The sequence below is a fragment of the Ranitomeya imitator genome, chromosome 2 (assembly GCF_032444005.1).
Source record: "Ranitomeya imitator isolate aRanImi1 chromosome 2, aRanImi1.pri, whole genome shotgun sequence".
NCBI classification, from domain to species: domain Eukaryota; kingdom Metazoa; phylum Chordata; class Amphibia; order Anura; family Dendrobatidae; genus Ranitomeya; species Ranitomeya imitator.
In genome coordinates, this window is record NC_091283.1 from 38,823,010 (window position 1) to 38,836,553 (window position 13,544).

The 13,544-nt window shown below is 42.7% G+C and overlaps 1 protein-coding gene across 1 annotated transcript; it reads left to right on the plus strand.

The window, feature by feature from the left end:
• Positions 1 to 223: 223 nt before the first annotated feature.
• LOC138667157 (single-stranded DNA cytosine deaminase-like) lies at positions 224 to 6,023 on the plus strand. Its single transcript, XM_069755453.1, has 3 exons — positions 224 to 469; positions 2,848 to 3,256; positions 5,823 to 6,023. Exons 1-3 carry the CDS (start codon positions 344 to 346, stop codon positions 5,927 to 5,929), a joined length of 642 nt encoding a protein of 213 aa, XP_069611554.1. The 5' UTR covers positions 224 to 343; the 3' UTR covers positions 5,930 to 6,023.
• The last annotated feature ends 7,521 nt before the right edge of the window (positions 6,024 to 13,544 follow it).

A 13,544-nucleotide genomic window follows, 5' to 3' on the forward strand; every position in this document is an offset into this window, starting at 1 on the left:
AGTCGAAGGAAAAAAATTGAAAAGTTATTGCTCTTGGAAGAAAAAGAGGAATAAAAACAAAAGTCCAAAAATGAAAACAAAAAAAAATAATTAACATTAAAGGGTTAATATCGCCTTACAAGGAGATTTCTGTTGTTTATTAACTATGGACAGAGATTAGTTTCCTTCTTGTGACATCTAGCACAGACAAGCTCTTTCAGTTTCTTTTCCCGAGAGTCGTTCAGATCCATCTCCTGCTTTTACGTTCTTGGGTGAACAATACTTGACTTGCAAAACGTAATCTGGGAGTGATCAGGAAATAAAAAATTAATGCAGTTGACTATAAACAGACACGAAGACTGGAATGTACGCAACAAACAAAGGATGTTCTGCATCATTACTAGACAAACCCGTCCCTAACTATCAAAGCGTGGATGATTTCCATACAAGAAGACAGACGAGAAGAACTCTGGAAAGTTCAGCACATCAGGTCAGTACGTCCCCGGTCGGTATATGTCTAACCTAACATCGTTATGCCTAAATTAAAACCATATACCAAAAATTACATAAGATAATAATATCTACATTCTTTAGACATGTCACAGATGAAAAATAAAACTAGGAATGATTCATGATTCATCTAAGTGTCTGCACGTAGATGTGGGAAAACTTTGAGTCATTCTGCCAACATGAAAGCCATACAGTAACAATATTGCATAGCCGAGAAAAAAAAAGTAAAAAAGAAATGAAAAGATGAAAAAAAAGAAATGTTCCTCATTTCAGCCTCAAATCCCTCAAAGTTGATCCAGATCAAGGCAACCCTTCCAACGAGGTTAAGGCTGCTTTTACACTTGCCGTTGTTTTGCGGCACCCAATAGATTTCTATGGGGCTGCAAAAACGGGCCACAATAATTTACGGTGCGCCATATGGCCGTGAGGGCCGTACTTACGGCCGTGAAAAAAGATCAAGCTTGCTCGATCTTTTTCATGGCTTACGGACACAGCCCCCACTGAAAATCAATGGGGCTGCAAAAACAAAGGAAGTTTGCTTTTGTGGTGCACCGTGACTTCCGGTTTTGCGGAACGCCGTTTTTTCCCCAATACTTTTGCTAAAGTATTGGGAACCCAAAAAATGGCAGTCCGCAAGTTTTTTTGAAACTTGCGACGATATGGCCCGCAATAATGGGCCGCAAAAAACAAGGTATGCGTAAAAGTAGCCTAAAGATAATTTTACACATCTTAGGAAAAAAAATTGATTTCTGATTCCAAAAAGTGCAATCAAAATAACCCCCCGACTCATCTCCAGATGTCTCATACCCATAGCTTGTAATATTATAATTTGACACAATACTGTCTAAATTTCTATAGACACCATGATGTCACAGATGGAAAATATAGTCTAGGATAAATTCTCACAAATTTAGATTTTTTTTTAGCCCCTTCACCCTGTAGCCTGTTTTCACCTTCCTGACGGGCCAATTTTTACAATTCTGACCACTGTCACTTTATGAGGTCATAACTCTGGAACGCTTCAATGCATCCCACTGATTCTGATGGTTTCTCATGACACGTTGTACTTTATGACAGTGGTAACATTTTTTTTTTATATGACTTGCGTTTATTTGTGAAAAAAAAACAGTAGTTTGGCAACATTTTTGAAAATTTCACAATTTTCAAACTTTTAATTTTTATGCCCTTTAAATCAGAGTCATATCGCCCAAAATCGTTAATAAATAACATTTCCCGCATGTCTACTTTACATCAGCACAATTTTTGAAACATAATTTATTTTTGTTAGGACGTTATAAGGGTTAAAAGTTGACCAGCGATTTCTCATTTTTACAACAAAATTTGCAAAACCATTTTTTATGGATCACCTCACATTTGAAGTGACTTTTGAGGGGCCTATATGACAGAAAATAGCCAAAAGTGACACAATTCCAAAAACTGCACCCCTCAAGGTGTGCAAAACCACATTCAAGAAGTTCATTAACCCTTTACGTGCTTCACAGGAATTTTTGGAATGTGGGAGGAAAAAAATAAACATTTAATTTTCTTTCACAAAAATTTTCCTTTAGACCTATTTTTTTTTTTAATTTTGCAAGGGTAACAGGAGAAAATGGAGGATACAATTTGTTGTGCAATTTCTCCTGAGTACGCCGATATCCCATATGTGGGGGAAATCTACTGTTTGGGTGCACGGCCGGGCTTGGAAGGGAAGGAGCGTCATTTCACTTTTTAAATGTAAAATTTGCTGGCATAATTAGCGGATGCCATGTCATGTTTGGAGAGCGCCTGATGTGCCTAAACAGTGAAAAACCTCACAAGTTGCACCATTTTGGAAACTAGACCCCTTTGGGAACATATCTAGATGTGGATTGAGCACCTTGAACCCACAGGTGCTTCACAGAAGTTTATAACGTTAAGCCGTGAAGATAAAAAAAAAATCACATATTTTCCGCCAAATTCATTTTAGCTCCAAATTTTGTATTTTCACAAGGTTAACAGGAGAAAATGGACCCCAAAATTTCTACTGAGTATAACAATAGCCCATATGTCACCGAAAACTACTTTTGAGGCATAGTGCAAAGCTTCTAAGGGAAGAAACGCCATATTACAGTGCAGATTTTGGGGTACTTGTTTGAGGGTGCCATGTTATATTGGCAGAACCCCCCATAAGTCACCCCATTTTACAAAGTAAACCTCTCAATGAATTCATCTAGGGGTGCAGTGACACACGTGTGTCACGTCCTTTTATACCACACACAGATAGGATATGATTGTAGCAAACTTTCGGTTGTGAGGAGCACTTGTCCTGTAAAATTTCTAATGTAAAATTTTCTAATGCGATGTTTATTTGTTTTTAAGCCTTTGACTTGCGCTCTTTCCACCAATATGATTTTGATGGCTCCTGCGATGTTCCGCTCTCATTACCGACCATATACGCAACCTCCAGCCACTCATCTCTGCTATGAGGTGTACGATCAGCACAAAAGTGTTGATTTTGGTCACCTTACCAACACCGGAGAATCCCACGCTGAGATGGTGTTTCTTGGAGAACGATTCAACGATGCTTGGAAAAATTCCACTGTTGTATGGTACATCTCCTGGAGTCCATGTAATAACTGCACTGAGATTTTGCTCAACACGTTCCTTCCCAGTAACCCTCACGTCAAGTTACACATCATATTCGCCAAGGTCCATCCGGGCACTACTAAAACTAAGATCCAAGAACTTAAACGTAAAGGAGTAAAAATACGACCAATGTGTCAAATAGGTAAGAGATTGCACATGATGGAACTGTTTTGAGTTTTGACAATTTTAGATGTTCTACATAATAAACCCTCAACCCATCATTCGATGAGCCACCATATGGACTTAAAAAGTCAACGTTTTCACCCTTAAGTTTTTCAGAGCCTGTATAGGGTAATGTAAGATGTCAGTTTGGTTGGGTTTATAAAGTATAACACCTATAATATATCCTTATGTGGATTACCAAACTACAAATAAACACCTATAAACAAAGGCACCACACATTGGTACTATAAAAGATCACTTTATTAATAGAAAAAAGACCACAGCCTGATCTATATTAAAAAAGCCATAACAGGCATACTGATAAGACATAACAAACACAGAACGGGTAGACACAACCTGGTAGATAACAACAAATCATTATATATATGTACTAAGTGTGACAATAAAGACTCTCATTACATAACATACATGCTATATATAGCAATAGGGCAATTATGGAGTCACTTTATTAACTCCAGGACAGTGCTATAGTCACTGTCCACCAAGTACAAGTGTACTTATCTAATGGTGCTGGAGTAAACAAAGTGAGTCCACATATATTACATCTGACTCATTGGAACAAATCAACATGCGTTGTAACATGAGATTAGCTAGGCCAAAGACACCTAATATGCACAATATCAGAAAAATACCAGAACATATGCCCTGCTACAAAGTATATACATAGAACATGTGTTACCCGTGTACAGGAGAGAGAGGAACCAGGAGTCTACCACACCCGACGCGCGTTTCGCAGTGAAATGCTTCGTCCAGGGGTCCCCTGGACGAAGCATTTCACTGCGAAACGCGCGTCGGGTGTGGTAGACTCCTGGTTCCTCTCTCTCCTGTACACGGGTAACACATGTTCTATGTATATACTTTGTAGCAGGGCATATGTTCTGGTATTTTTCTGATATTGTGCATATTAGGTGTCTTTGGCCTAGCTAATCTCATGTTACAACGCATGTTGATTTGTTCCAATGAGTCAGATGTAATATATGTGGACTCACTTTGTTTACTCCAGCACCATTAGATAAGTACACTTGTACTTGGTGGACAGTGACTATAGCACTGTCCTGGAGTTAATAAAGTGACTCCATAATTGCCCTATTGCTATATATAGCATGTATGTTATGTAATGAGAGTCTTTATTGTCACACTTAGTACATATATATAATGATTTGTTGTTATCTACCAGGTTGTGTCTACCCGTTCTGTGTTTGTTATGTCTTATCAGTATGCCTGTTATGGCTTTTTTAATATAGATCAGGCTGTGGTCTTTTTTCTATTAATAAAGTGATCTTTTATAGTACCAATGTGTGGTGCCTTTGTTTATAGGTGTTTATTTATGGGTTTATAAAGTGATGCAAATCTTTATTTTCCAAGAAAAACTGGAAAGGATCCTACATGAAATAAACATAGGAAGGAAAGATTTCGGGCAGACATAAATATTAAACAAGACTTGCCTGAACCGACCTATTGCACAAAGATGTACTGGTGATTTATCATGTACTCTTCCGTGATGGCAGATGTTAGGGGAACGAATGATTGGAGATGTTAAGTCCCACCATACCAATCTTTTGAAGTAGCTTCTTTCCCTCTCCCCATAAAAAAGAACACATGAGAAATATTGTTTGGCCATAAGTTGTTTTATGGCTCTTTCACACATCCTATTAATTCCGGTACCGGAAAAACAATTACATGGGATATCAATGTCCGTGTTTGTAATATTTGTGGCATACGTGTGGTAGCCATGTACTGACGCCTGGTGATCAGCAGTACTGTTCATGCGGTTCCTCGGCGCCGGGTGCTGAATACCACTCTCATCATTCTCCCCTGCTCGAGCTGCCATCAGGGGAGAACTTTGAGTTATATTCAGCTGGTAACAGCGAGAGCAGGGGTGGCTGATGGGTGTATTCATCAGCTGCCCCCTGCGCTATAAATAATATGATGTGGGCTCCCCTGTATTTTTGATAACCAGCCAGGTAAAACTGACAGCTCTGGGCTGCAACCCTCAGCTGTCAGCGTTAGCAAGGCTGGTTATCAAGAAGCGAGGAGTCGCCATGCGTTTTTTTCAATTACTTAAATAATTTAAAAGAACGAGTGGGGTCCCCCCCATTTTTGACAACCAGCCTTGCTAAAGCAGACAGCTGGGGGCTGGTATTCTCAGGCTGGTAACAGGCCATTGATATTGGCCACCCCAGTCTAAAAATAGCAGCCCGCGGCCACCCAGAAAAGCTCCTCATAGGACCATCACAGTGGATTTCCCATAGAAATTAATTGAAGAGTTTTCCAACAGGATTTTAGATCTATAATTAACATAGCCTTAGATTAGAAGAGTTTTAAAGGGAATCAGTCAGCAAGGTTTTGCTATTTAACATAAGAACAGCATAATGTAGGAGCAGAGATGCCGATTCTAGTGATCACTTGCGCAGTTGCTGTAGTTTCAAAAGTTTTTATCAGTAGGAGATCATCATTTGATGACTAAGGCAAAAATGAATTGGCAAAGACATACAAATTCTTCTATTTTTATTTTATTTTTTTAGACTTTCGTTGGTGTTGGAAGCATTTTGTCGACTCTTCAGAATCCTTCATCCCATGGCAAAATTTATACAACGATTATTACAAGGCTTTCCGATGGTTGATGGGCTGAACAGAACAGTACAGAACGTACACAATATAGGGTTTTTTTTTTTAATGTTGTTCATGATTCTCCACCTCAGTACAATTACAATCAATAAAAAATTTGTAGCATTGTTTTTTAAATATATGTTAAAAAAAAATTAGGAATTTGCAGAAAAAAAAAATTGATTTAGGTCTCCATTCTTTGAGACCGGCAGGATTTTTCAAAAAAAAATTTTTATGCAGTGATTACTTTTTTTTAATTCCATTTTGAGGCTCCTTAATTACTTTTTAATGCTTTTTTTTCAGAGGAATTTTAGCGACTCAAGAACAGCAATTTCCGGAACCTAAGTTAAATTTTATGAAAAGGTGAAAAAAAATTGAGTTTTAAATAATTGTATATTTTGACAGATCGGCTTTTATGGACGCGATACCAAATATGTTTTTTTTTTCATATTTCTTTCATTTCTTTATTTTTGATTTGGAAAAAGGGAAGGTCATTGAAACTATTTTATTCATATCTGGAAAACTTTTTTTTTTCTTTTTAACACCTTTATGGAGCAAAATTGCAAACCCTACTTTGAAGCCCAGAAAATAGTCGGTGTCAGGAACTTGCAGCTCTCTGGTGCCATCTTACCCTGCTGGCTAATAAGGGTATTGACAGGATAAGAGAATGAGTGCAGCTGCTCAAATTTGTGTCGAATATTGCATCCCCAGAATAATGGAAAATAATTCTTATTTTCCTGACGGATGGGCTTTAGAGGAGTATGAAGATGGCAGAGACAGGGCCTTCGGTAGGTCCTCAGTTGCAATGGCAGACCATTGGCACCTCCTGATTATATCTCAGTGGGTGAGCGATGGGTGTCGGTTTATGTGCAGAATGGCGACCAGTCCATTTAAATGCCGGTCAGTTGATTGACAGAAACGTTTAAAGAGCAGCAATCGGAGCTTGTTCTGGTTGCTGCTGTTATACACAGGTGCTGGCTGTATACAGAGAGTTTTTATAATAAAAAGCCGGATTACTTACCGGTAATACTCTTTTAGTGAGTCCACGACAGCACCCTACTGGAGAGAGGGATCCGCCCCACAGGAACAGGAAACCTACAGAAAGATAAAGGGGGCGGTCCGCCTCTCCTCCTCAGTTTTGATTTCAGAGTACCGGGAGGACCGCCAATGTTAGGCAAATATCATTATTTAAAATCAAACTTATTTGCTCTATGTAAGATAAGAGGAATTTTTAACTTATAAATATATACTACTTTAACCTAGGGAGGGATGTGAGAGGGTGCTGTCGTGGACTCACTAAAAGTATTACCGGTAAGTAATCCGGCTTTTTCCCTTTCGCCACGACAGCACCCTACTGGAGATTTTTCAGAGACTATCACCTAGGGGGTGGGGGGGGGGGACCACCGTGCTGAGGACAGTCATGCCAAAGTCTAGGTCAGAAGTTGACGATAGGTCAAGCCTATAGTGGTTATAGAATGTAGAAGGATTTGACCAAGTTGCCGCCTTACATATAGTCTCAATTGGGACCTCTCCCCTTTCTGCCCAGGAGGATGCCATCGCTCTGGTAGAGTGCGCTGTTATGCCTTCCGGAGGGTTTTCTTTCCTCGCGGAATAGGCCAGTCTGATAGACTCTCTGATCCACCGGGATAAGGTTCTTTTTGTTACTCCATGACCCTTCTTGTGACCCTGGAAGGATATAAACAGAGCCCTACACTGTCGCCAGCTGCTGGTCCTTTCAATGTACTTTAACACTACTCTTTTAACATCTAGAGTGTGGTACTTTTGTTCTTCAGGAGTGGAGGGATTACTGAAGAAAGTGGGTAAGATTATTTCTTGTGACCTATGGAATTTCTTTGCTACTTTGGGAAGATAGGAAGGGTCTGGTTCAAGAATTAACTTACGGTATCCTGAAAGGTTAACAGAAAAGGTGGATCTATAGAGAGTGCTTGGATGTCACTGATTCTCCTAGCTGAAGTCAGTGCTACCAAGAGGGCCGTTTTTAGTGACAGGCTTTTGATGGGTATTGAATCTATTGGTTCAAATGGGAGAGTCTGTTAGGGCTTGTAAAACTAAATTTAGAGCCCATGGTGGAATTCTAGGTATGTTAACTGGATTTATTCTTTTGCAGGCTGTGATAAATCGGGATACTGATCTATCTCCCGCAATGTTATGGCCATAGAGGGCTCCTAGTGCTGAAACATGAACCTTTAAAGGGACTCTGTCACCTGAATTTGGAGGGAACAATTTTCAGCCATAGAGGCGGGGTTTTCGGGTGTTTGATTCACCCTTTCCTTACCCGCTGGCTGCATGCTGGCTGTAATATTGGATTGAAGTTCATTCTCTGTCCTCCATAGTACACGCCTGCACAAGACAAGATTGCCTTGTGCAGGTGTGTACTACGAAGGACAGAGAATGAACTTCAATCCAATATTGCAGCCAGCATGCAGCCAGCGGGTAAGGAAAGGGTGAATCAAACACCCGAAAACCCAACCTCTATGGCTGAAGATTGTTCCCTCCAAATTCAGGTGACAGAGTCCCTTTAAGGTGTTTACAGTTAAACCTAGTTCTCTCCCTTTTTGAAGAAATTCCAGGATAGATTGTATCGGAATTTCTGATGTGTTGGAAGATGTATGAAATTGTAAGAATTTCTTCCATATTCTTGTATAAATGTTTGTGGTGGAAGGTTTTCTACTTTGGAGGAGTGTGTCAATCAATCCTTCCGAGAACCCCCTTAATCTTAGCATCTGCCTCTCAAATTCCAGGTCGTCAGATGGAGATTGTCCACTTGAGGATGGAAAAACGGTCCCTGGAAGAGAAGATTGGGTGTCGAGGGGAGGACCCAAGGGTCTGAGATCGACATGGTTTGCAGTCACAAGAACCATGGTCTCTTGGGCCATAATGGAACTATCAGTATCACTCTCGCTACTTCTTCTCTGATTTTGCGTATGACCTGTGGTAGTAATATGATCGGAGGAAAGGCGTATGCCAGACTGAACTGCCAAGGGGCTTGGAGAGCGTCCAGAATGTCCGGATGATCCGCTGGAGATAAGGAGGCAAATCTTCAGTTTTTTGTTTATTTTTGTGGCAAAGAGATCTATTTGAGGACGACCCCATAGGGATACTATGTACTGAAAGATATGATGGTTTAGGCACCACTCTCCCTGTGTCAAGGTGTGCCGACTTAAAGGGAACCTGTCATCTGAATTTGGCGGGACCGGTTTTCGGTCATATGGGCGGAGTTTTCAGGTGTTTGATTCACCCTTTCCTTACCCGCTGGCTGCATGCTGGCCGCAATATTGGATTGAAGTTCATTCTCTGTCCTCCGTAGTACACACCTGCGCAAGGCAATGAATGAATGAACTTCAATCCAATATTGCAGCCAGCATGCAGCCAGTGGGTAAGGAAAGGGTGAATTAAACACCTGAAAACTCCGCCCATATGACCGAAGACCGGTCCCGCCAAATTCAGGTGACAGGTTCCCTTTAAGAAGTCTGCCTGCTGGTTGCTTTCCCCTCTTATGTGAAGCGCAGTAAGGGATGTTAGGTGACTTTCCGCTAGAGTCAAGATTTGCCCAGCAGAAGACATCAGAGTCTCTGATCGAGTGCCTCCTTGCCTGTTTAGATACGCCACTGTGGTGGTGTTTTCGGAAAGGATTCTGAAGTCTTTTCCCCGAAGCTGTGGGAGAAAATGGTATAAGGCGTATTTTACCGCATTCAGTTCTTTAAGTGTAGATGAGATGTAGCGTTCTTTCATGTTCCATAACCCTTGGCAAAAATTATTTCCCATATGAGCGCCCCATCCATGAGGACTGGCGTCAGTGGTTATGGTATGAGATGGCGTTACTACCCATGGAACACCACTCATCAAATGGTCTGAATCCAGCCACCACTTTAAGGAAGTTAAAACCTCCTGTGACAAGGTTATTCGTGCATTTAGGCGACCAAATAACCGTCTTTCTTCCTGCAAAATTTGGTGTTGCAGCGTTCGGGTATGATATGGAGCCCATTTCACTGCAGGTATACAAGAAATAAGGGATCCTAGCAATGACATAGCTTGTCTTAGGGATATACGTGGACTATGTATGGCAGCTATGACTTTGTGTCTGATAAGTAGCATCTTTACCTGGGGCAGAAAACACTTTTGGGTTATGGAGTCTAGTTGGAACCCCAAGAACGCTTGACGGGAAAGTGGAGTAAGTCTGGATTTGTTGGTATTGATGATCCAACCTAGATCCTATAGAGAGGAAATTGCGTGAGCCAAGCGGTCAGCACATTGAGTAACTGAATTTCCTATAACCAAAAAGTCATCCAGGTAGGGTACAATTAATGTTTCTTTTTGACGAAGATAGGCCATCACCTCTAGCATTATCTTGGTGAAGATCCTTGGCGCTGTAGAAAGGCCGAAGGGCATGGCTACGTACTGGAAATGACGAATCTTGCCGTTGATTGTCACCGCTACCCTGAAGAATTTTTGGTATCTGTCATGGATAGGGAGATGATAATAAGCATCTTTTAAATCGATGCCCCCCATCGTACAGTTTGGAAAGAGGAGTTTTATAGTGGATCTAATTGATTCCATTTTAAATGTATGGTTTTCGATAAAGGAATTTAGTTTTTTAAGGTTTATGATTGTCCTGAATGAACCGTCGGGTTTGGAAATCAGGAATAAGGGAGAGTAGAATCCCCTACCTTCCTGTCCTTCAGGAACCTGGACCAAAACCCGTTTTGATAACAGGGTTTGAATTTCAAGCTCCAGAGCCTGTTGTTGTACAGGCGAGCTGAGGGATGTTATAATATATGATTCGTGGGGAACACGAGAGAATTGTAATTTAATTCCATCTCGGACGATATTTAAAACGCACGAACTAGATGTTATTTTTTCCCACTGGGTGGCGAAAAATTTCAATCTACCCCCTACTGGTATATCCTCAGTACTTGTTATCTTTTGGGGGATTGTTTCTTCTGAACATGGTACCTCTCTGTTTATCCTCTTTAGTGGTCCATGCAGTCGATCTGTTTGCCTTCTCTTGCCGAACGACCTTCTTTTAAAGGCTCTCCTATAAAAGGGGATAGAAGAGTCAGGAAAAGCTTTTTTTCCTGACTTTCACTTTTTCCAATATCTCATCTAAGGTTTTGCCAAAGAGGAACTCACCCTCACATGGGATTGCGCATATTTTAGATTTTGATTGCGCATCGTCTTTCCAGCTCTTCATCCATAATGCACGTCTTGCGTTGTTTACAAGACCTGCAGATCTAGCCGCCAACCGGAGAGAATCCGCGGATGCATCCGCCATAAAGGCTGCTGCGCCTCGTATTAAAGGGATAGCAGCCCATAATTTTTCCCTTGAGATCTTCGCAATCTGTTGGTCTAATTGATCAATCCAGATGAGCATTGATCTGGCGGTGCAAGTACTTGCTACTGCTGGTTTGAATATGCCTGTAGTTGCCTCCCAGGATCTTTTTAGGGAGGACTCGGCTTTGCGATCCAGAGGGACAGAGAGCAGTCCCGCATCTTCTACGGGTAAGGTTGACTGCTTAGAGGTAGAGGCCACAGCTGCGTCAACCTTAGGGACTTTAGTCCATGTAAGAAGCTCGTCACTAAACGGATATTTTCGTGTTGACGCTGAGGGTAGAAAGCTTCTCTGATCCGGTTTCTCCCACTCCCTTTTTATTAATGCTTTTACTGCCGGGATAACTGGGAAACATCTCCTTTTTCTCTCTGTTAAACCCGCAAACATTATGTCTTGCACGGTTTGTGCGCCCTTCGTCTCCTCACACCCCATAGTGTCTCTTATCGATTTCACTAGATTGTTCACACTCTCCACCGGAAAACAAGAACGTCCCTCAATCTCAGATGATGAAGACGATGATGAGGATGATAGGGAGGCCTCTGAGCATACAGCCTGGTCACTATCCGAATCCGACGAAGGTGTTGGCATTTTAGGTTTAGATTTAGATAATAATAGCACGCAAGTCCGTAACGGACACTGCCGCTCCTTGTGTGGTTTCAGTTATACAGGCCTTGCAGAGTTTCTTAGGGTATGAGTCTGGTAGGGGCTGGCAACATAAGGCGCATTCCTTATGTTTTGTTTTTTGTCGCTTTTTAGTCTGATCAGAGTTATAACGAGAGAAGGAGGAAGAGAGAAAGAGAGGGGAGACAGTATTAGCTTAATAGGCAGAGCTAGACACACTCACCCAGTGAAGCAATTAATACCGAATCAGAAGCCCGAGATCCGACCACCGAGCCGCTCTTATGACCGGTATCTGAAGATCCTTTGCTGGCACGACCCTTGGCGGGGGGTACTTGGTCTTCTGCTTTAGGGTCCATGGCACCTGGGGATGACATCTTGCATCGCTAAATAATGGTGCCCATTTGATTTATATAGGGAGTTGTGCACTTTCCCCCTTTTTTTTTTTTTCCTTTGCGGCATTGCGCATGCGCGAAAGCCGCGCTTCACCCCGCCACTGGTTCCAGCCTAGATGCCCCAGAATTTCAACATCTACCGTGTTTCCCCGAAAGTAAGACCCTGTCTTACATTAATTTTACCCCAAAAAGTCCCACCCTGTCTTACTTTCGGGGGAGGTCTTACATTAGCCGAAAAAAAATGACAATTTCTTTTTAACCAATAAATCAACATTTATTAACATGCTGAAGAGTCGGTCATCACCAAACAGTAGAATAAAACAAATGTAGCGTATCAAGAATATCTTGTTACTACCGTACACACTACGGTACGGTACTGTACGGTAATTGCCGTATACCCTCTGCCTGCATACCATAACAGTGCCGTATCCCACTGCACACAGCCCCATACCCCATAACAGTGCCGTATCCCACTGCACACAGCCCCATACCCTATACAGTACATGTTTCCCTACTTGGTTTTTAAATGCTGGACGTTTTCCTCTGCGGTGCGGCTGTGGGTGCGGAAGGCCTGTGCTGCAGGGAACGCTGTGCCAATCAGCAGGGAAACAGCGGTGACGTGGGGCTGGGGCGGCCAATTACAGCTCGAGCTGCTGGGCCAATCAGCACTTGAGCTGATTGGCCAATCAGCGCTCGAGCCGGGGGCCGGCGGTGACGTGGGGAGCAGGGGCGGCCAATGAGCTGTTGAGCTGGGCGGATTGCGGGGTTAACACGGCGAGTTAACCCCATGAGCACTGGACCCGCCCAGCTGCACCTGAGGACACCTCTGGAGCCTGGGGACAGCGGCGGCCCAAAGGTAAGGGCCTTACATTTCACAGCGGCCCCCCCAACCCTGCCTTACATTCGGGGGAGGCCTTACATTGGAGGACCCCCCCGAAACCCCCACCCTGTCTTACTTTCGGGGAAACAGGGTACTTCTGGGCAATCGTTGGTGGCGGTCGGCGCATGCGCGGTCCGGGATTTACCTCGGACACACTTCTGGAACGCTGTCCTCACCTCACCTGATCAGTGAGGGCTCCAGCGCTTGCTTCCGCCACCCGATTCGGAAGTGATGCCAGGCGGCCTCACCCGGACCTAGCCATCATCCGGGCTTCTTATCAGACGAGGAGGGAACGGATCTTCCCCGACGCTGCCTCTGGACTGCAGCCCCTGCCGTTCCCAGAGATACCGCACAGGCGGCGTGCATGCCCTAGTATTTTTCCTATAGAAATCCTGTC

Coding starts and splice junctions, on each gene's coding strand:
- LOC138667157 (XM_069755453.1), top strand. CDS start 344: ATGTACGCAACAAACAAAGGATGTTCTGCATCATTACTAGACAAACCC. Junction 470..2,847: donor TGGAAAGTTCAGCACATCAG/GTCAGTACGTCC, acceptor TTTGTTTTTAAG/CCTTTGACTTGCGCTCTTTC. Junction 3,257..5,822: donor ACGACCAATGTGTCAAATAG/GTAAGAGATTGC, acceptor TTATTTTTTTAG/ACTTTCGTTGGTGTTGGAAG.